Source organism: Lemur catta, chromosome 17, assembly GCF_020740605.2.
Source record: "Lemur catta isolate mLemCat1 chromosome 17, mLemCat1.pri, whole genome shotgun sequence".
In the NCBI taxonomy this organism is placed as follows: Eukaryota; Metazoa; Chordata; class Mammalia; order Primates; family Lemuridae; genus Lemur; species Lemur catta.
Genome location: NC_059144.1, coordinates 18079834 through 18099134, shown reverse-complemented (window position 1 = coordinate 18099134; position 19301 = coordinate 18079834). Strand labels below are relative to the sequence as shown.

At 57.4% G+C, this 19301-nt stretch overlaps 1 protein-coding gene across 3 annotated transcripts in view; it reads left to right on the top strand.

Moving 5' to 3' along the window:
• PLCG1 (phospholipase C gamma 1) overlaps positions 1 to 19301 on the top strand; it is a 37812-nt gene that overhangs the window by 14762 nt on the left and 3749 nt on the right. For all 3 annotated transcript variants that reach the window (XM_045529285.1, XM_045529283.1, XM_045529284.1), the window contains exons 2-25: positions 7249 to 7401; positions 7514 to 7607; positions 7744 to 7791; positions 9990 to 10074; positions 10187 to 10270; positions 10498 to 10532; positions 10763 to 10835; positions 10931 to 11032; positions 11261 to 11379; positions 11466 to 11551; positions 11625 to 11745; positions 12443 to 12611; positions 12750 to 12872; positions 12962 to 13063; positions 13154 to 13341; positions 13634 to 13834; positions 13912 to 14031; positions 14115 to 14295; positions 15289 to 15366; positions 16125 to 16228; positions 16407 to 16503; positions 16802 to 16871; positions 17432 to 17589; positions 19127 to 19223. In XM_045529285.1, the coding sequence (XP_045385241.1) occupies positions 7249 to 7401; positions 7514 to 7607; positions 7744 to 7791; positions 9990 to 10074; positions 10187 to 10270; positions 10498 to 10532; positions 10763 to 10835; positions 10931 to 11032; positions 11261 to 11379; positions 11466 to 11551; positions 11625 to 11745; positions 12443 to 12611; positions 12750 to 12872; positions 12962 to 13063; positions 13154 to 13341; positions 13634 to 13834; positions 13912 to 14031; positions 14115 to 14295; positions 15289 to 15366; positions 16125 to 16228; positions 16407 to 16503; positions 16802 to 16871; positions 17432 to 17589; positions 19127 to 19223 (2688 nt within the window). The remainder of the gene's footprint in view (positions 1 to 7248; positions 7402 to 7513; positions 7608 to 7743; positions 7792 to 9989; positions 10075 to 10186; positions 10271 to 10497; positions 10533 to 10762; positions 10836 to 10930; positions 11033 to 11260; positions 11380 to 11465; positions 11552 to 11624; positions 11746 to 12442; positions 12612 to 12749; positions 12873 to 12961; positions 13064 to 13153; positions 13342 to 13633; positions 13835 to 13911; positions 14032 to 14114; positions 14296 to 15288; positions 15367 to 16124; positions 16229 to 16406; positions 16504 to 16801; positions 16872 to 17431; positions 17590 to 19126; positions 19224 to 19301) is intronic.

Here is a 19301-nt window from a genome sequence, read left to right as displayed (position 1 = left end):
GAGGGCAGTGGCCAAGGTCTGGGGCCAGAAGTGGGCCAGATGGCAATTGCTTCCTTTGTCCATCCCTCAGCATCCTCTGGAGAAGACTTAGCTCTGTTAACACTCTCCTAGGCCCTGGCTGTGTAGTTTCTTTGGAGCGTGATGAGAGGAGTAGGGGCACTGGGAGGAGTCCCTCTGTTTGCAGCAGGCTGTGCGTGGAGAGGGTAATTGATGAGAAATCTTTTCGGGGAAAATGTACATACCTCTCCTTACCCCTGGGACTCACTCTCCTGAATCTCCTGGTAGTCTTGGCTTAGGGCCTGGCAGGGCGTGGGTGCTCAGGGGCCCTGCCTCTTACTGTTGTGCTTTTCTCAGAGCTGCATTAGCATCTCACGGTTCCCACTGGCTGCAGGAACCTTTGTGAACTTCCCAGTGTTACCAGACTGCACTGGCCCTCAGGGGGCCGTATCTCATCCCCCCACCTTCAGTTGTGCCTGGTCTTTTTTCCATCACCCCACTAACAACTGCATTTATGTATTTCTTGTAGCTCTTCAGCTTCTGTGGCCCCATCGCACCACCTCTTCCAGGAAGCCATCCCTGATACCATCTTTGAGCATCTGTGGTCTTTGCTGCCTCTGTTAGATAATTAGCTCAGGAGTCTAACTCCCACGAGTTTGCTCCTGCTCTTAAGCACTCCAAACATTTCGAGGCCTCCCCAGGACCTGGGTTTGTGTTGGACTAGTGTGGAATGGAGAAAAGAGTCAAATGTGATTTCTTTTTAGGGGAGCTGACAGGCCAGTGGCCTAGACACCAGGAAGCACCAGCAGGTGTGACAAGTGGTGACTCACAGGAGAGGAGGGGGCACCTAGTGTACCACTGGACTGGGCCTAGTGCTGACTTAAGTGAGAAGGTGGGAGTGGCATGTGCATAGGCCAACGGGGGAAGAGCTCAAGGAGACCTGGGCTGGGGTCTGTTGAGTGGACTTTGACCCTTTTGAAGAGGGCTGGGCTTTGCCCACCTTCCTCCAGGACCCTCTGCAGGGCGGGGCACACAGGCCTGGAGGGGCTCTGGGGTCCACAGCCCACAGGTAGGGGTAGTGAAAACCCCCAGAGGGGAAGGGACCCATCCAGGTACTGTTCACTTACCTGTTTCAAGCTCTTTAGATTTTAAAGAGACCTTTCATATTGATCATGAATTGTAATTTTTTTAAGTGACAATTTTGTTTACTACATGTATTTTTTTTTTTTTTTTTTTGAGACAGAGTTTCACTCTGTCACCTTGGCTAGAGTATAGTGATCTTTGTAGCTTACTGCAACCTCAAACTTGGGGCTCAAGCAATCCTCCCGCATCAGCCTCCCGAGTATTTGGGACTGCAGGCATGTGCCACCACACCCAGCTAATTTTTTGTATTTTTGGTAGAGACAGGGTCTCGCTCTTGCTCAGGCTGGTCCTGAACTCTTGACCTCAAGAGAACCTCCCACCTTTACCTCCCAGAATGCTAGGATTACAGGGGTGAGCCACCGTCCCTGGCCCACTACATGTATTTTTAAATGGATAGTTTTTGTTGTCATTTACGTCAATTAACTTATGCACTTTATAAAGGGAAAGCCCTCTATTAAGCAGTATTTCTGTGAAAGCATGGTTCACGTCCAAAAATTTGGGATGTGTGCCATTTCCATCTGATTTTTTGCTGTTACGGTCTTGGCCATAACTTCTTCATTTTGGAGTTTAATTTTCAGTACGTCCTCTTGTCCCTTTCTGAGAAGATCACTTTTCTATCTCTTACCTCATTGGCATCTCAGCGCAGCCCAATGAAGGAGGTTCTGGGAGTGGGGTCCCATTTTGCCTATGAAAAAAATGAAACTCAGAAAGACGGGGCCGTGCCTACTGCCCACCTTGCCAATGCTTTTACTCACAGTACTTCTCCACACCCTGATGGGTGGTTAGCAGGCCAGTAAATTTGGGGGACCTCTTTCTGTAGGGTTGTTTGGAAGTTGCTTTGTTGAGGGCAGCGGGTACTACCACATGGATTCCAACTAAGAAGTTTGGGACAAATTTAGGGTCTTGGATTTGATGGTTGGGCTCCCTGTCCCCCTCCGAGGGCCTGCCATGTTTCTGCCCCTGAGATTGGCTGGCTGTCACTGACTGTGCTCTGGGGAGCCCTGAAAAAGGCCTAGTGCCCTACCTTTGCTATTGCCTTTGTCTTTCCTAGGATTCTTGCTGTCCTGGAACTCTGCCCTTATGCACATCCCTGCAGTGGCCAGACAGGAGAGCTGGTGGCAGGCCTGTGGCTTGGCCTGATATCTGGGAGGGGGTGGAGAGCGACAGGAAGCAGCACTACCTGCAAAGGAGCCAAGTACACAGATGGGTCCTCTGTGGTCATTGTCCTCTCCCCCTTTCCCAGGTTCCAGGCTGGCTGCCTGCCATTTAGCTTGTCCCCTTGACAGCACCCTCTCCTCTCCTCACCTAGTAGATTGGGTGCTGTCCTGCAGAGGCAGGTTCTTAGCTGGCCCTGAGAGCTTCCAGAGTTCTGGGGCTCAGATGAGGAAACAGGCTTTTAAAGGGAAAGCAGCTGCCATTACTGGCATGTCCAAGAGGCAGCTGCTTTCCAGGCCTGCATGGCCCAGATGCTATGTTCTGAGTAACTGCTGGGCTCTAGTTTCTGTGGTCTCAGGCCAAGAGTCTGTCCCTGGGCTGAGAAGGAAGGGGAGAAGAGGGAAGAGATGGAAAAGGAACATTGCCCTTCCCCACCTCCCCAGCTTGATCACGCAAGCTTTGATTTTACAAATTCAGTCTCAAGGTATTCTGCCTCAACGCTTAGAGCTGGCGCCAGGTGCCAGGCAGCAAGCGCATTTCCTTCTGCCAGAAAACCAAAACACAAGCCAATCTGAGGTTCAGGGTGGTAGGACAGGTCAAGGCTGACTTTCCTACGTGGGCATCTTTGTGTAGTAGTGTGTCTGCACGTGAAGAGTCTGTGGTGGGTCTCCTCCCACTAAAGCCTTCATTTTATCTATGATGAACCAGAGAGGATAGCAGACTTGTTGCGGCCTTAGCTATATGCTTGGAGCCAGGATTTGTAACTTGGCCTTTGTGATTTCAGATCTTTTGGTCTCCCATTCTCGTACCACACTGTGTGAGTTGGGGGTGCAGGTGAGGTGCTGCAGCTGGGACAGGCTGGGTGCTGCAGCCTCTGATTCAGAGCATGTGTGTATATGCTGATCTGAACACGAGACCCTGAGAGTCCCACTCCTCCCCACACGGTGCTCCCATCCCTGCAAGACCTCTTGAGCTGGAGAAATAGCTGCTTGGATTATTTTCCTTGTGGCCCAGCTTTAGCTCTCCTAGGTTTGGGTTTGCCTCTAGGGGAGCCCTGGCAGGTGGCCGCTTTTGTCTCCCCTGCCGCCAGCTTTTGTAGGCCCCATGCCAATGGTACTAGGCACACAAGCAGGTGGGCTTTCTCACTGGAACCACAAGGCCCTCACAGCAACCGTGTGAGGTAAGAATAGTGGGGAAACTGAGGCTGAAAGAGTGAGCGACTACCGGGACATCACAGCCAGAACTTAAGAGCATGTAATTAAGAGAAATTAATTCTCCTCAGGCCTGGCAGCCTTCAGGAAGGGGATAGTTGGGAAAGGCTTCCTGAAGGAGTAGGAGGAGGCAGGTCTGCACCAAGGCTGGGGAGCAGAGCAGGGCCCCCAGGGCGCTGCCTAGAGCACCTGGCAGCCTGGCCTGTGAGGGCATTCTCAGCCCTCGGAGCTGGCGTGCGATGCAGTCCATGGCACAGATCTCTCACTACTACAAAGTACCTCAAGAAGGGCTGGGTCTCTGTTGTTTTCATGACAGTTTGTGGGTGATTAAATGTAAGGGACTGGGGTCCCCTCACTGCCCCAAGCAGAATATCTTGTCAGTGTCTAGCACAGCTACGTCTGGAATGGCAATACCCAGGCCATTCTGGAGCCTAGGTAGCCTTCGCCATGGGCCTGGGAGCCCGTTCCTTGGAGGAATGAACGTGCTGAAGCTCCTGATGGGCTGGGCTGGCTGGGCTGTGTCCTCTCGGGTCGGGGTGAGCCTGGGACTGGGCCTTTGTCCTTGTGCTACACATCACGCTGCCTGGTCCCGGGCTCCCTAGTTGTGGGATCCTGCCCTTGTCCTCAGAGAGTCCCTCCTCCTCACTTCCCCATCTTCTGCATAGTGAGGGCTTCTCAGAACTCTTTTCTTTTTCTCAGTGTTCTCCTGAATGTTGTTTTCTCATGGTTCTGAGTAGGGGAGGAAAGCTGTGTCATAGGTCTCCGAGTATAGGTAATGACTTTCCTCTCTAAGTAGTCGTCTTTTCCCCACGCTCCCAGGTTCTGGGAATGTCTCTCTTCCTGCCCTTCCTGACCCAGGGCAGGTCTCACCCAGACTGTGCTGGGCAGACTCAGCCAACCCCTGTCCCACATCAGGGCAGGGGCTGTGCCTGTCCAGGGAGTCTCCTCCTCGTGATGACAGTTCCAGGGACCAGTCCTGGCTCTCTCAGGAAAGGGGGCCTCAGTGTATTTGTTCCGGGAGGTGGGAGGATTGGGGAGGGGGGGCAAGGTTGGGAGGTGGCACAGGATATGGCTTTCAAGAACCTAGTAGAGCATCTCACCCTGCTCCCCGGGCCTTTCCAGGCTGCTCTTGGCTTGATGCGATTGGGGGGGCATCAGGGCCAGGCTGGTACCTCCTTATAGGAGGAAGTACAAAGAGTAGGAACTTGGGAGAGTTGGACGCTTGGCCTTGACCTACTCTGTGCCTTACCTAGTCCCTGTCTTGGGCAGGTGCCTGTTCTACCTTCAGACTGGTCTCAATGGAAATGGGCCCAGGAGCACAGAGCAGGTTGGAAGCTCACTTAGGGCCCGTTGACAGTATATGCGTTGTGTGGGTGTGTGCTTGCCGGCTCGTATGTGTGTACACGCTCACCTTTGCAAGAAGGTGTGGGAGGGGGATGACAGCAGCTCTGCACCGGAAGACCATGCTAGTTTCTGTTTGAAAGGGCAGAGTTTGTGGTGGTTCTGCAGTTTCTGATCTGGGCATTTCCCCTGATGGAAGCTCTTCCTTCCATCCTTGGAAGCGCTCTGTTCTCAGGCTGGGTCTTTATGACCCAGTTCTCCCCACTCTGTCTCTGCCTGAGTGTAACTCTTCATTTTTATTCCATCCCCATTTTGTTGCCCCTCCTCCTACCTGTGTGCCTGCTGTTTTCATCTGTACATTTAGTCATTCAGCAAGCACTGGAGGGGCCCTGCCTGGCCGGGAAGATGAGGAATGTACGTACGCAGAGTCACATGAGGCAGCAGGAGTAGGATTACTGCGGAAAGGAGCTTCTCAGTTGGGCCTTTGACAGGAGAGATTGGAGTCTGGAGGTGGACATTCCTGGCTAGGGATCGGGGGAGATGGGGACAGGAAGCACTAGCTGTTCTTGCCCTGGGTTGGGCTTAGTTTGGAAGGGATAGAGACGGGAGGGTAAAAGATGGGGAGGCAAAGCATGGAGCCCCATCGAAAAGAGCCTTGCAGGCGGCACAAGGAGCATATTCTCATGAGGCTGGCAGTGGTCAGCCTTGGGAAGGGATTGAAGGGGTCCAAGGGGTCAGAACAGTGTTTTATGAAGATTCAGAAGATTCAGGAAAGATGGCCAATTGGTGAGACCTGGAGGGCAGAGCAGCCGGCAGGAACGTCAGGACTCTTGGCTAGGGGACAAGCCAGAGGGATTTGCTGAGGGGACAGAAGTCAGGCCCAGGTGGAATCAGTAATACTGTGTCAGGGCACCTGGGGTTAGGGCCAGAAGCAGTGCCCACTGTTCCAGGTGGATAGATGGGGATTGCTGTGGCTGTGGCCAGAGGCGCAGGACAGGAAGGGAGTGTGCCTGGGGAAGCTGTGCCCCGTAGGACATTCCAGCCAGGTTGGTGTGCAGTTTGGGCCTGGAGGCCTCCTAGGGTGAAGGCTGGCCGGGCAGAGTGCTGGCACTGCCCTGGCCCCAAATTTTCTGGGCCAGTCTGGGTTTAAAGCATTGTAGGAGGCACCAGAACCAAGGGAGTCCTCAAAGAGAGTCATTTCTGTGGGCTAAGCCAGGCTTCTTCCCCCTGGGCTAGAACGTCTGCTCTCTGGCCAGGAAGCCCTTCCCTTTGCTGGAGAGTGCCCTCGTGACCTGTCCGTGCGAGCCCGTGTGCCTGAGCAAACCTTGGTGAGGGAGCAGAGGACTCGGTACCGGATGAGCCCTTCCGTGTGCCACGTATGATGCTGGGTGCTTTTGGCTGTTACAGCTTTTGATCTTACCAGCATCTTCCTGATGCTGTTACTTTTCTTCACAAATGAAGCAGTGGGGCAGAGTGGCTGTCACTCTGCTGAGATCACACAGCTCACATGAGGTGGAGCTAAGATTCTACACCAGGCAGTCTCACCCAGAGCTTGTGCTTGTTTTTTTCACCACCCTGCCTGCTAGAGAACCTAGTCAAGCCCTTTGCTTTGTAGGTGGCGAAACTGAGACTGTGAGAAGTACAGTGAGTCACTCAGCATCTCTCAAGTTAGTGGCTGAGGCAGGTCATCTGCCATTCAGGCCTGTCCCTGACTGTGCCATGTGGGGGCCAAGGGAGTGTGCAGGGGCCCTTTGATAGCTAAGATAAGGGAGTGGTCCCAAACCAACAGTGGGCTAGGCCCAAGATGGTTGCGGCACTTGGACAGCTGCTGCCTCTGGAGGATTAGGCCTCCTACTGAGACTTGTATGGGGATGTCTTTAGGGGCCAGGGCATTTCAGGGACGAGCCAGTTCTCTCGGCCTGAGCCTACTTCATCCCAGGGATGCTGAGGCCCGTGTTGACCTACCCAGCCCCAGCCCTGCGCCTGGGACTTTATGATTTGCTTTATGTGTACTTTGTGTCAGGCAGTGGTCCTCATGAACAGCCTTGGGTCCCCATTTCTCCTTCTGGAGTCCAGCTGTTTTCCAGGTCAAAGTGTCCAGCCTGTTATCAGCAAGAGAATAAAGATGGGGAAGGGACAACACACAGAGCTCCCTATGCCCCAGATGGCCCTGTCTGACCTCTCAGCCCTTAGCAATCGTCTCTCGTTAGACTCAGCCCGGCTCTTTTATCATCCACTGTGACTGAGTGGTCTTGGTCCTGCCCATGGAGGGGGGTATCTCTCTTTGTGGTCCCTCCCTGAGGGAGACTGTGGGAATGAGTAGGGAAGCCAGGCTGCCCTCCTTGCCCTGCTGACTCTGGGAGACCCCAGCCTGACCTTGGCCTTTTTACTACCTTCCTAGTTGATATTCGTGAAATCAAGGAGATCCGCCCAGGGAAGACCTCACGGGACTTTGATCGCTATCAAGAGGACCCTGCTTTCCGGCCAGACCAGTCACACTGCTTTGTCATCCTCTATGGGATGGAATTCCGCCTGAAGACCCTGAGCCTGCAAGGTGGGGGTCCAGAGGCTGGAGGAAGTAGGGGTAGTTGAGGGGAATGCCCGCTGGCCCCTGGCCCAGCGGAAGGTACGTGCCTTCAGCTCAGCTGTTCACCCCTTTCTCACAGCCACATCTGAGGATGAGGTGAACATGTGGATCAAGGGCTTATCTTGGCTAATGGAGGACACATTGCAGGCAGCCACACCCCTGCAGATTGAGCGGTGAGGACCACCCCTGATTGGATTAGGGCTGAGGCATTAGGCGCCAGGGGCAGGGATGGCCGGCCTTGGTGCGCCCAGACACTGCCTGCTGATCTCCCCAGGCCGAGCGGCCCTCACCTCAGGCTGCTCTCTCTAGGTGGCTCCGGAAGCAGTTCTACTCAGTGGATCGGAATCGTGAGGATCGGTAAGTGCTGAGCTGCGGCTCTAGCCCGGCAGGGTAGGTAGGGGCAGCCAGAATAGTAGCTGGGCCTCTGAGCAGCTGCCTGGAGAGCCAGAGGACCCTGGGGGCCTGCCTGAGCCAGGGCTGTGGGTTAGGCAAGCAGCTCTAGTACAGGTTGCTTTCTGCCGAAAGCCCTCTGGCCTTGGTGCAAGCTGGTGAGAGAGGCCCCCGACAGTGTGCCGTGTGCCCTGCCACTGTGGCCAGAGACTGGATGTGCAGAACTGGCTCTGGGTGTCCTGGAGGCGCGAGGATCAAGGTGGCCTGCAGCGTATGAGAAGTGTCTTGAAGCTCACGGCTTTGAGCCCTGGGAAGGGGGGAGCAAAGACCAGATCATGTGGGTGCTGCACCACTGTGAGGCCCTTTGATTGTCCTGAGAGAGATGGGAAGCCGTAGAAGGTTCTGACGGGAGGAGTGACATGATCCACTTAGAGTTGCTCAGGGTCACTCTGGCCGCTCTGTGGAGAGTTCAGTTAGGAGTTGCTTCAGCACTCTAAGTAGAAGATGAAAGGGCCGGGATCAAGATGGTAATGTAGGAAGTGGCTGGATTTTGGCTATATTGTATTTCAAAGATAGTGCCAAAAAGTATTTCCTAGCAGATTGATCTTGGGGTATGACAGAGAGGAGTTGAGGATAACAGTGCACTCTTTGGCTTGAGCAACTGCCAAATGGAGTTGCTGTGGATTAAGATGGGAAGACTGGGCAGGAGCCCATTTGGAGGGCAGCTCAGGGGTTTGGTTTGGGGTGTGCTAAGTTTCTGCCAGCTGTTGAGGTGGAGGTGTTGAGGAGGCAGGTGGACAGAATGAGTTCAGGGGAGAAGTTGGGGCTGGAGGTACTAACTCAGCATACAGGTGACACTGAAAGCCATGGGGCTGGGTGAGAGCACCCAGGGGGCAAGTGTAGCACGAAAAGGGAAGAGGTCCCGTGGCTGATCCCAGGCCACTCCCGTATCAGGGATTGGGATGAGTGGCAGCCTGTGAGGTGAGAGGAAAGCCCAGAGAGTGTCGAGTTCTGGCAGCCTGGGAAGAAGGGAATGGTGAAAACAGAGTGGACCCTGGATTCAGCAACGTGGAGGGAAGAGCAGTGTCAGCACGGTGGTGAAGGGAGCAAGGAGGACTTCTGCGAGGAGTTTGCCGTGGAGGGGGGAGGGAGGCTGGCAGTGGAGAGGTAAGCAGGGGTGAGACCTAGTGGGCTGCCCACATGCCAGTGGGAAAGAGTATGCAGGAGGAGAGGTTGGTGACACAGGAAAAACTGGGCCGCCAACAGCACCTGCCTGCTGGATGTTGACAGCCAGGGGAGACGGCACCTGCGCAGAGGGGCGCTTGCTGGGCAGCGCTTAACCACTCAGTGCAGGGCGGAGCCCCTCTGGGAAGTTTGATGCCTCTTGGCAGCTATTGGGGCTGGAGGAGGAGGTGCTGCCACACCTCCCTCCCTGATGCCACCTTCCAGGAGAGAAGCCTCCTTTCTCCCATCTCGCCCTTGTTGTTGCCAGGTCCAGCAATGTCCTGTAGCCCCGCATCCTGGGCAGGGCACCCCTGCAGGGCAGGGATACTTGTTCTCTGAGTCTTTTCCTGGAGCCAGCACCCCGTCCTGCCCCAGGAGATGCCCAGTCACCGGCAGGTGTATCTGGCTGGGCATGCCCATCCCCCTGCGTCCCCACCCCTTGCACTGTGTGCTGGGTGCTGACAGGGCGAGGGGCAGAGGGGCAGAGTGGCAGCAGGTTCTGAGGACCAGACTCCCAGCATCCCAGTGGGCAGCAGGTGGGGAACCCACTGCTGAGCTGCCCGTCATGGGGACTTTGCGAGTAAGCCCTGCCCTCTGTCCTGGATGGGCGGAATCCACCTTGGAGAGTCGTAGGCGTAGTCCTGAGGGGAGGGGAGGCCTGGACAGGAGTCTTCCTTCCATGCCTGACCTGCTTTACTGAGCCTGGTCACTCCTTCCTTGCCAGAATCATGGGCATTTCTTTGTTCAGCTGAGGAAACTGAGGCCCAGGGGAAGGAAGGGACTTCGCTTGATCACCCCATGGTCTGATCCAGTCTTGCTCTCAGGACTCTGGGTTCGCCAAATAGTGTTGTTTACCTGTCCAGCCCCAGGTGGGCTCAGCCCATAGGTTAGGGGTCATGAGAAGCTGGATGAGGCCACTGGGGATGTCCCTGTTTTCTCAGTATATCAGCCAAGGACCTGAAGAACATGCTGTCCCAGGTCAACTACCGAGTCCCCAACATGCGCTTCCTCCGAGAGCGGCTGACGGTAAGGGCCACCCAGGGCCATCAGCAGGCTGGGGAGGGGAAGGCCAAGAGCCCCTTGTGGGCAGGGGTGTGGGGGTGGTGTCTGACTGGTGGCCCTGCTCTGTACTGTGCAGGACCTGGAGCAGCGCAGCGGGGACATCACCTATGGGCAGTTTGCTCAGCTATACCGCAGCCTCATGTACAGCGCCCAGAAGACGGTGCATGGCCACCTGCCCTCCCCTGGCCCTTGCCCCGTTCCTCCGTCCACCCCAGCCCTGCCCGCCTCAGCCCTGCTGCCCTGCTTGGGGGCTTTTGGGTACCATCTCTCCGGCGTTTCTCCTCTCGAGGCCTACCCCATCTGCTGCCCCAACCTCTCTTCCTGAGAGCCCCTTTCCCACGTGGCCTCCCCGGGGCTCTTGCCCTGACCAGGTTCTGTTTCCTGCAGATGGACCTCCCCTTCTTGGAAGCCAGTGCCCTGAGGTTTGGTTTGGAGCTGGGAGGTGGGGTGGGGTTCTCCCCTGGGCCGCCCTTCATGTCTCCCCTGGGTCATTCCCAATCCAGGTGGGAGGCAGTGGGAGCGGTGAGCCAGGCTGACCCCTTCTGGCAGCTGTGCTGGCTGGGAGTTGGGCTCTGCCTTTCAAGGGGCCCCTTGCTGTCTGTCAACCGTGCTAGCCAGCTGGCTGCCAGGCACTTACCTTCTCTCCCTGCAGGGCTGGGGAGCGGCCAGAGCTTTGCCGAGTGTCCCTTCCTGAGTTCCAGCAGTTCCTCCTCGACTACCAGGGGGTATGGCTGGGCTGGGCCTGGGCCAGGGTGTCAGGCCGGGGCAGGGCTCAGTACTAACTGGAGGCTTCTGTGCCCCACCCTGCCCACCCCATCAGGAGCTATGGGCTGTAGACCGGCTCCAGGTGCAAGAGTTCATGCTCAGCTTTCTCCGAGACCCCTTGCGAGAGATTGAAGAACCATATTTCTTTCTGGATGAGGCAAGCCCACCTTCCCCTCCTGGCAGAGAATGGGTGGGGGTGACCAGAACCTCCCCTGGGCCCCAGGAGCTAGACTGTCCTTAGGGAGACCACCTCATTCCTACCTACTGTCCACCTTGGCCACCCCAGTTGAGACTCGGCACCCTGTCTTCTGCCTCCACCCCCTATACGGGGTGGGTCAAGGCAGGGGCTCATTTTCTCTTCCCTTCCACATTTGTTCCTGGACAGTTTGTCACCTTCCTGTTCTCCAAAGAGAACAGTGTGTGGAATACCCAGCTAGATGCGGTGTGCCCAGACACCATGAACAACCCTCTCTCCCACTACTGGATCTCCTCCTCGCACAACACGTGAGTGTGGCTCCCACGGCCCCACCCAGCCGCTTTTCAGGAGAGGAGGGCCCATCTGACCACCCTGCCTCTCCTTACCTATCCAGGTACCTGACTGGGGACCAGTTCTCCAGTGAGTCCTCGCTGGAAGCCTACGCTCGCTGCCTGCGGATGGGCTGTCGCTGCATTGAGTGTGCGTGGGGGCCGGGGCTGGGGGAGGGAAGTGGGGGGCCTGCCCACTTGACTGTGGCGATGTTGCTCCCCAGTGGACTGCTGGGATGGCCCAGATGGGATGCCGGTCATTTACCACGGACACACCCTCACCACCAAGATCAAGTTCTCAGACGTCCTGCACACCATCAAGGAGCATGCCTTTGTGGCCTCAGAGTGAGTGGCAGGTGGAGGACCCCAGGGTTAACTTGGCTCTAGCTGTCTCCCACCTAGGACAGAAGGCAGAGGGACTCCTCAAGTGCCCTGTCCCTACTTCCCTGCTTTTCATATCTGTCTTGGCCTCTCCTCATCTTTTCTGCATCCTTGGCCCACCCTCTTCATGGGTGCTTTAGCCTAGAGAACACAACGCAGCATTCACACTCTTCTCATGCTCAGGAAACATCTCTTTAACCCTGGTCTCCTTAGGCCAGTATCCTGCCAGCTCCTTTCCCTTCACAACCCAGAGAATTGTCTGCATCACCAGTGTCCTGCTCCTTAATTTCTGTGGTCACTAGTCTTTCTTACCTCACTGAAGAGATCACCAGGGGCCCTTTGCTAGCTAAATTTGGAGTCGTCTTCTCATCACTCTGACCTCTTTGGTGTGGAATATCTCTCTTGCACTGCTGGGCAGTCTCCATAGTTGCACCAACTCTGGGGACTCCCTTCCACACCAGGTGCCACTGCCCTGTAGCACAAAGCCCCTCCACCCTGCCAGTGGCCATGGCCTGCCTCCTCTCTGGGATGGTGTTTATAGACAAAGTGTCCTTAGGTCATTGGCTCCCAACACTTCACTCTGTGAGGGGCTCTTTGGACTGAGCCTTGACCCTGCAGAATTGCAAGGTCTGTGTCATTGTGCTTGTCCCCTACCCTGCAGGTACCCAGTCATCCTGTCCATTGAGGACCACTGCAGCATTGCCCAGCAGAGGAACATGGCCCAGTACTTCAAGAAGGTGCTTGGGGACACGCTCCTCACTAAGCCAGTGGACATCGCCGCTGATGGGCTGCCCTCACCCAACCAGCTCAAGAGGAAGATCCTCATCAAGGTAGGGGTGGGGGGCTCGCGGGGCCTCACTTCTCAGTGCCTCCTCCAGGCCTCGGCTCCACTGCTGGTCTAGGCCAGGGTGAGGAAGTGGGGCTGGGCCTGGGGCTGCCGTTGCCATGTCCTGGCCTGCCCCCTGCAGCACAAGAAGCTGGCTGAGGGCAGCGCCTACGAGGAGGTGCCTACATCCGTGATGTACTCTGAGAACGACATTAGCAACTCCATCAAGAATGGCATCCTCTACCTGGAGGACCCTGTGAACCACGTGAGGCCCAGGCTGGGCTGGGCATGGGCATGGTGGGGCCAGTCAGTGAGAGGACCCCAGCTCACGGGCCCTCCTTCGGTCTGTTCCAGGAATGGTATCCCCACTACTTCGTTCTGACCAGCAGCAAGATCTACTACTCTGAGGAGACCAGCAGTGACCAGGGCAACGAGGATGAGGAGGAGCCCAAGGAGGTGAGGGCACAGCCCAGGCTGGGGGCCTGGCCAGGTCAGGGCTGGGGTCAGAGTCACTGGATGTCTTCACTGTTGCCGTCCCCCCCACAGGTCAGCGGCAGCACAGAGCTACACTCCAACGAGAAGTGGTTCCACGGGAAGCTTGGGGCGGGGCGGGATGGGCGGCACATCGCTGAGCGCTTGCTCACCGAGTACTGTATCGAGACCGGGGCCCCCGACGGCTCCTTCCTGGTGCGAGAGAGTGAGACCTTCGTGGGCGACTACACGCTCTCTTTCTGGTAACCACCCCCAGTGCCCATGCACATGCTCGGTCCACGTGCGTACACAGGCACGGCACCACCCAGAGATAACCACAGTTAACATTTGTTCCTTTTGTTCTTACATGGAACATAATTCCATCTATGCACACACACCTCCCTGGTTAGTGTGGAGCCCTCCTGCGGGACTGCCCCAGCCTGGGCTCCTGGGGAGGCTGGCCGCCCTCTGTGAGGCTCGGTGCCTCGCTTGGGGGGACATAGTGCTCGAGGCCCTGGCCTGCTCCTCATCGCCCTCCTCACCTGTCTCCCCCAGGCGGAACGGGAAGGTCCAGCACTGCCGTATCCACTCCCGGCAGGATGCTGGGACCCCCAAGTTCTTCTTGACGGACAACCTCGTCTTTGACTCCCTCTACGACCTCATCACGCACTACCAGCAGGTGCCCCTGCGCTGCAATGAGTTTGAGATGCGCCTTTCAGAGCCTGTCCCACAGACCAATGCCCACGAGAGCAAAGAGTGAGGGAAGGGACGGGGCATGGGCAGGGTGGCGATGGGGGTGGTGCTGGCGAGGGCCTGACTCTGCCTGTCCCCAGGTGGTACCATGCAAGCCTGACCAGAGCGCAAGCCGAGCACATGCTGATGCGTGTACCCCGGGATGGGGCCTTTCTGGTGCGGAAACGGAATGAACCCAACTCATACGCCATCTCCTTCCGGTGAGGAATGTGGCCCTGGGGTGTGGTGCCTCACCTGGGACTGGGCTGCCCTGATCCTGTGTGACTGTCCTTTCCTTCTGAAGGGCTGAGGGCAAGATCAAGCATTGCCGCGTCCAGCAGGAGGGCCAGACTGTGATGCTGGGCAACTCGGAGTTTGACAGCCTTGTTGACCTCATCAGCTACTACGAGAAGCATCCGCTGTACCGAAAGATGAAGCTGCGCTATCCCATCAATGAGGAGGCGCTGGAGAAGATTGGCACAGCTGTGAGGGGGCTGTGGTGGAGGGGCCGTGGCAAGGGGGTCAGGAGAGGCCCAGAATCAGACAGTCTCTGCATAATCTGGGGGTGCATGACAGGTGTTGAAGGAGCTCTTACGAGGGCCCCTGAGCCCAGCTGGGAGCCGTGGTGTGGGTAGCGGAAGGGTGTCCTGAAGGGGTGACATCTGAGCTGTGTCTGCAAGGATGGGGAAAGGCATGCAAGCAGAGGGATCCCCATGACCCAAAGTGTGGGGTGAGGAGGTTCCGGAGAACCCCACAGGGACCGGCGCACACGTGCTGGAGGCTTATGTAGCTGGGCTTGGCCTGGCTGTCCCAGGGCAGAGGAGAGCAGGCTGCACAGATGTGGTCGTGGAGATTGCTCTGGTGCCTGGTGTGAGGGCGGGACGACAGGAGGTGAGACTAGTGAGGGAAGAAGGCAGGACCGACGGCACGGGGGTGGGGTGATGAGGGCCGTCCATGGCCTTGGATAGAAGGAAGGAGTCTAGGATGGGAGATCAGGTGAGAGACTCTTGCCCTCAATGGACATGTGTAGCCTGTTGTCCACCGGGGCCTGGGGCTCAGGTGGAGGAGGGGGAGGCAGCAGCGTGCTGGGGGGTGGGGAGGTGCTTCCTGACCTCAGGCTTAGTGAACCGATGAGCCACTGAATGACAGCACTGAATGTGGAGAGCCTGTGGGGCCCAGCTCCAGGTGTCTCAGAAGCAGTGGGGGTTTGGGCCTTCAGGAACTAGGGGAGAGATTTCAGAATTGTGGGGGGAGCCCCAAGGGTAAGAATGTGGAGAAAGGAGAGGGTGAGACCAGGCCCCTAAGGCCATCCCCATTGAGGTTGGGGGACCCCAGTGGACGTCAGGTGTCAGCATCGTAGGCAGACTTGGCGGCCAGTGAGGAAGGCTGTGTTGGGGGAAGGGTACGTGGGACCCAGAAACTGCTTTGCACCTCTGGACTGTGGAGCATGAACATAACCCATGGTGTCCCGTTTCCAGGAGCCCGACTACGGGGCCCTGTATGAGGGACGCAACCCTGGCTTCTACGTAGAGGCGAACCCTATGCCGACTTTCAAGGTACATATCAGGCTTCTGGCACAGGAAGCTGGGGAGGGTCCCCAGCTGCTTGGGGCTCACATTTCTGTGGTCTTTGTGGAGAAGTGGTGGTTGTGGTTTTCCGAGGCCCAAGAGGTTGTGAGAGATTGTATGTGGGGAGCAACCGCAGGTCTCCCAGGGCCAACCCACTCCCTAGCCCCTGTCCCTTGGGTCAGCACTGACCCTTCCAGACTGTTCCCCAGGGGTGGTCTCTGCTTCCTCCCTGGGCAGCAGCAGGGCAGGCGGTGGGAGCACATTGGCCACTCACTGGAGATCTGTCATGCCGGATCTTGCTCTTTCTGCCTTTTTCTCTGAGGTAGAGGAGCCTGTGCCCTCTTCCTCACCCCCTGCCCTCAGGAGCAGGGGACCTGGGAGACGTTTCCTTTTCCACTTCCCACGTGAGGAATGACAGGGTCCCAGCCATGCCTATAGGCTTGCAGGTTCCGGGAAGGTGCTCAGGGCAACAAGACACTCCTTTCCTGGCCTGCCAGCTCTGACTCCTGGGAGCAGATTCAAGGTTTTCCCTGGGGCACAGGGCAGAGTTTGCAAGGTTCCGCCTGGATCTTGGGGAGCTTCCCTGGTGGAGATTCTACCTCACCCTGATCATATATGTCTCATAGTGTCTCTGCAGGGCAGTGGCATCTCCCACGGGGTAACCCAAGCACACATGTGTGTACACGTGAGGCCCCAGGTCAGGAGTGGCAGGGATTCTGCTGTAACCAGTGTCTCTACTTCTGCAGTGTGCAGTCAAAGCCCTCTTCGACTACAAGGCCCAGAGAGACGACGAGCTGACCTTTACCAAGAGTGCTATCATCCAGAACGTGGAGAAGCAGGAGGGAGGCTGGTGAGCCTGGTCCCAGAGAGCCTGTGGTGTGGGGAGTTGGGCGTCCTGGGCCCCGGTGGGCTGGCACCGAGAGGAGTGTTTGTCCCATGTGTGCACAGCAGTGCCTGGCTCAGCTGTGGGGGCTCCTCGTGGGAGTTGGGGGCGGCTGCTGGGGCTCAGCACTCTGTGGCTCCCGCAGGTGGCGAGGGGACTATGGAGGGAAGAAGCAGCTGTGGTTCCCATCAAACTATGTGGAAGAGATGGTCAGCCCAGTGGCACTGGAGCCGGAGAGGGAGGTGAGACCAGAGCCACGTGGGTGGGATGGGATTCCCAGCCCAGAGTCTCCTCTGCACGGTCCCATCACACATGGTCCCATCACACACGGTCCCAGGCGTGCCTGTGTGTACACAGACACTGGCCGTCAGACAGGCCAGTCGCACCTCGTGTGGCCATGCTCATGGTCTCCAGCATACCCGTGCTACATTCAGCAGTCACGGGTACACCCACAAGATATATTTTCACGTGCACATGGATGACCCCTCACGCACGCATGCAGTAGCCATGCTGACCATCCGTGGGCTTTGCTTCCCACAGCACTTGGACGAGAACAGCCCCTTGGGGGACTTGCTGCGGGGGGTCTTGGATGTGCCGGCTTGTCAGATTGGTGAGCACCCGCCCCTTTCCCTCGCCCGTGGTTGCTTAGAGTGAGGCTCTCCTTTGTGTGTCTCTCCTGCTCCCAGAGAGGAAGCGATGGCTGAACCCCAAAGGCTGCCCTCCCTCTAAGCTCTCCCCATGCTGTGGACACCCCTGTGTCACCCCCAGCTTTGATCCCTGCGTGCTTGCCCGGTGCCTGGCACTGTGGAGCCAGTCAGAATCGGCAGAGAGCAGAGATGCCGATGGCTGGCTGATAGCCACTGTCCTAATGGGTTGGGCCATGGGGTGTGACAGAGGCTTGAGGTGGGGTGGGGAAGGGGACACGGCCCAAGGAAGAGGTGTGAGTCGGGCAGAGCTGGTTGGAACACTGGCTCCACCGTGACCAGCAGTGACTCGATTCTGAGTTGCAGCGTCCTCCTCTGTACAGTGGGCTTGCAGAGCAGTCTTCTCCACTCCCGGGGTGGGAAGGAGGAAACAGGATGAGCTAGGACTCATCTGAGCCAGTGCCTGGGCTGTGGAGCGGGGGCAGAGATGTGTGTCTGCAGCTCCCGTTGTCTCTCCCCCTCCCAGCCATCCGTCCTGAGGGCAAGAACAACCGGCTCTTCGTCTTCTCCATCAGCATGGCCTCAGTGCCCCACTGGTCCCTGGACGTTGCTGCTGACTCCCAGGAGGAGCTGCAGGACTGGGTGAAAAAGATCCGTGAAGTGGCCCAGACTGCAGATGCCAGGGTTAGAACCTGCTGGAGCCTGGAGTGTGCTGGTTGGGGGTTGTGTGGGCAGCCGAGGCCTCCAGCTGCCTGCACCAGTCCCCTCGGAGCAGAGGGGCAGCTGACTGCCTGTGCCGCCCAGGCCATGGCCCCTGCCTTAGGTGGGGGTCTGGAAGAAACAGACACACAGACAGCAATGTGGTGTGTTTAGATGTGGAGTTTTAGAGACCATGGCTCATCCAAGTCAGTCTGCTTAGTGGGCAGTTGGGTACACAAGGCCAGAGCTAACAGAAGTCCTGGGCTGGAGGCAGGAACAGGGCCCAGAGATGCAGGCGGGACGAGGTGACAGAGAGTAGGAAGAAGGCGTGGGGCAGACTGCTGGGGAGCGTCATGTGTGCGGGTTTGAGTGGGGAAGGGAGCCCTGGCAGGGCTGGCCGGAGAGGCTGGAGGCTGCTGGGCAAAGAGGAGAGTCTGCTGTGTTGAGGGCTCCAGAGGTAGGGACAGGCAGTATAAAAACCTGAAAGTGCCTGTTGGATTTAGCAGCAGCAAGTAGCCCTGGTGACACTACTGAGCTGTGTCAGTGGCATGGCTGGGGTTGACGGCTGTGGGCAGCAGGGAGTCTAGAGTGGTAAAGGCACAGCCTCTGTAGGGCCTGGTCATGAGGCAGAGGACGTCTGGCTCTTACGTGAACAGCTGAAGGAGCGAGCAGGGCATGGGAGGAGGTGGAGCCCAAGCTTAGATGGAAGGACCAGCCTTCTGGAGGCAGGAGGCCTCTTCCACTGAGCCTGAGGGAGCAGAGAGAGAAGTACTCCCCCGGGTAAGGGAATTTCTGCTTGACGGCCGTTCCACTGAGTGCATTTGGTGGGTGGGTCTGTGGCTGCTTTGGAAACAGGAACCTGGAAGCCAAGCAGAGAAGGGCTGGGGTGCTGAGGACTCTGCCAGGATGTGCCTGGAAGGGAAGGGCTGGATCCTAGGGTCTAAGCTGGCGAGGGAAGGAGGAGTCTGAATATAGGAGCTGCTGAGAGAAGAACTCGGGTAGAAAGTGGACCTCCAGGAGTGAGGGGATGGGAAGGGGCCCTTGGTGGGCCTCTGTGGCTGAGATTCGGTGTGGAGGGCAGGTGGTTTTGTGTGGGCGGGGGGCGCTGAGGTAGTGAGAATAATCCTTAAAGCCACAGATGGAGACTGAGCCAGGGGCCTCGTCCCCAGTGCAGTCATGGGTAACCTAGGGCAGTTTTGCCCAGGGATGAGGCTGGGTAACGAATGATCACAAGGTATCATTGGGCAGTGTGGCCAACCCCATGATCCCTAAGAGGTCATTGGGGACATTGGTGTTGATAATTTCACCCCCTAAGAGGGTTGGAGGGCAAGCCATCTCCTCAGTGACAGAGAGGAGGAAGGATGATTCTAGGAGGAGGCTGAGGACAGGGGGCTCTGCTTTACTGTCAGTGGGATCTGGAAGGTGCAGGGGAGGGGGAGGGGGCCAGAGCGCCTGCAGCGTGGGCATGCACAACCCGGCAGGGCTCCAGCCTGGGGTCACAGGGCCTTATGTGTGTCACCAGCTCACGGAGGGGAAGATGATGGAACGGAGGAAGAAGATCGCCCTGGAGCTCTCTGAGCTTGTCGTCTACTGCCGGCCTGTTCCCTTCGATGAAGAGAGTAAGGGCCAGGGCCCAGGTGGGGTGTGCATGTGCCTGGGGGCCCGGTGGCGCGGGCAGCCTCCACGGTGGGTGCCAA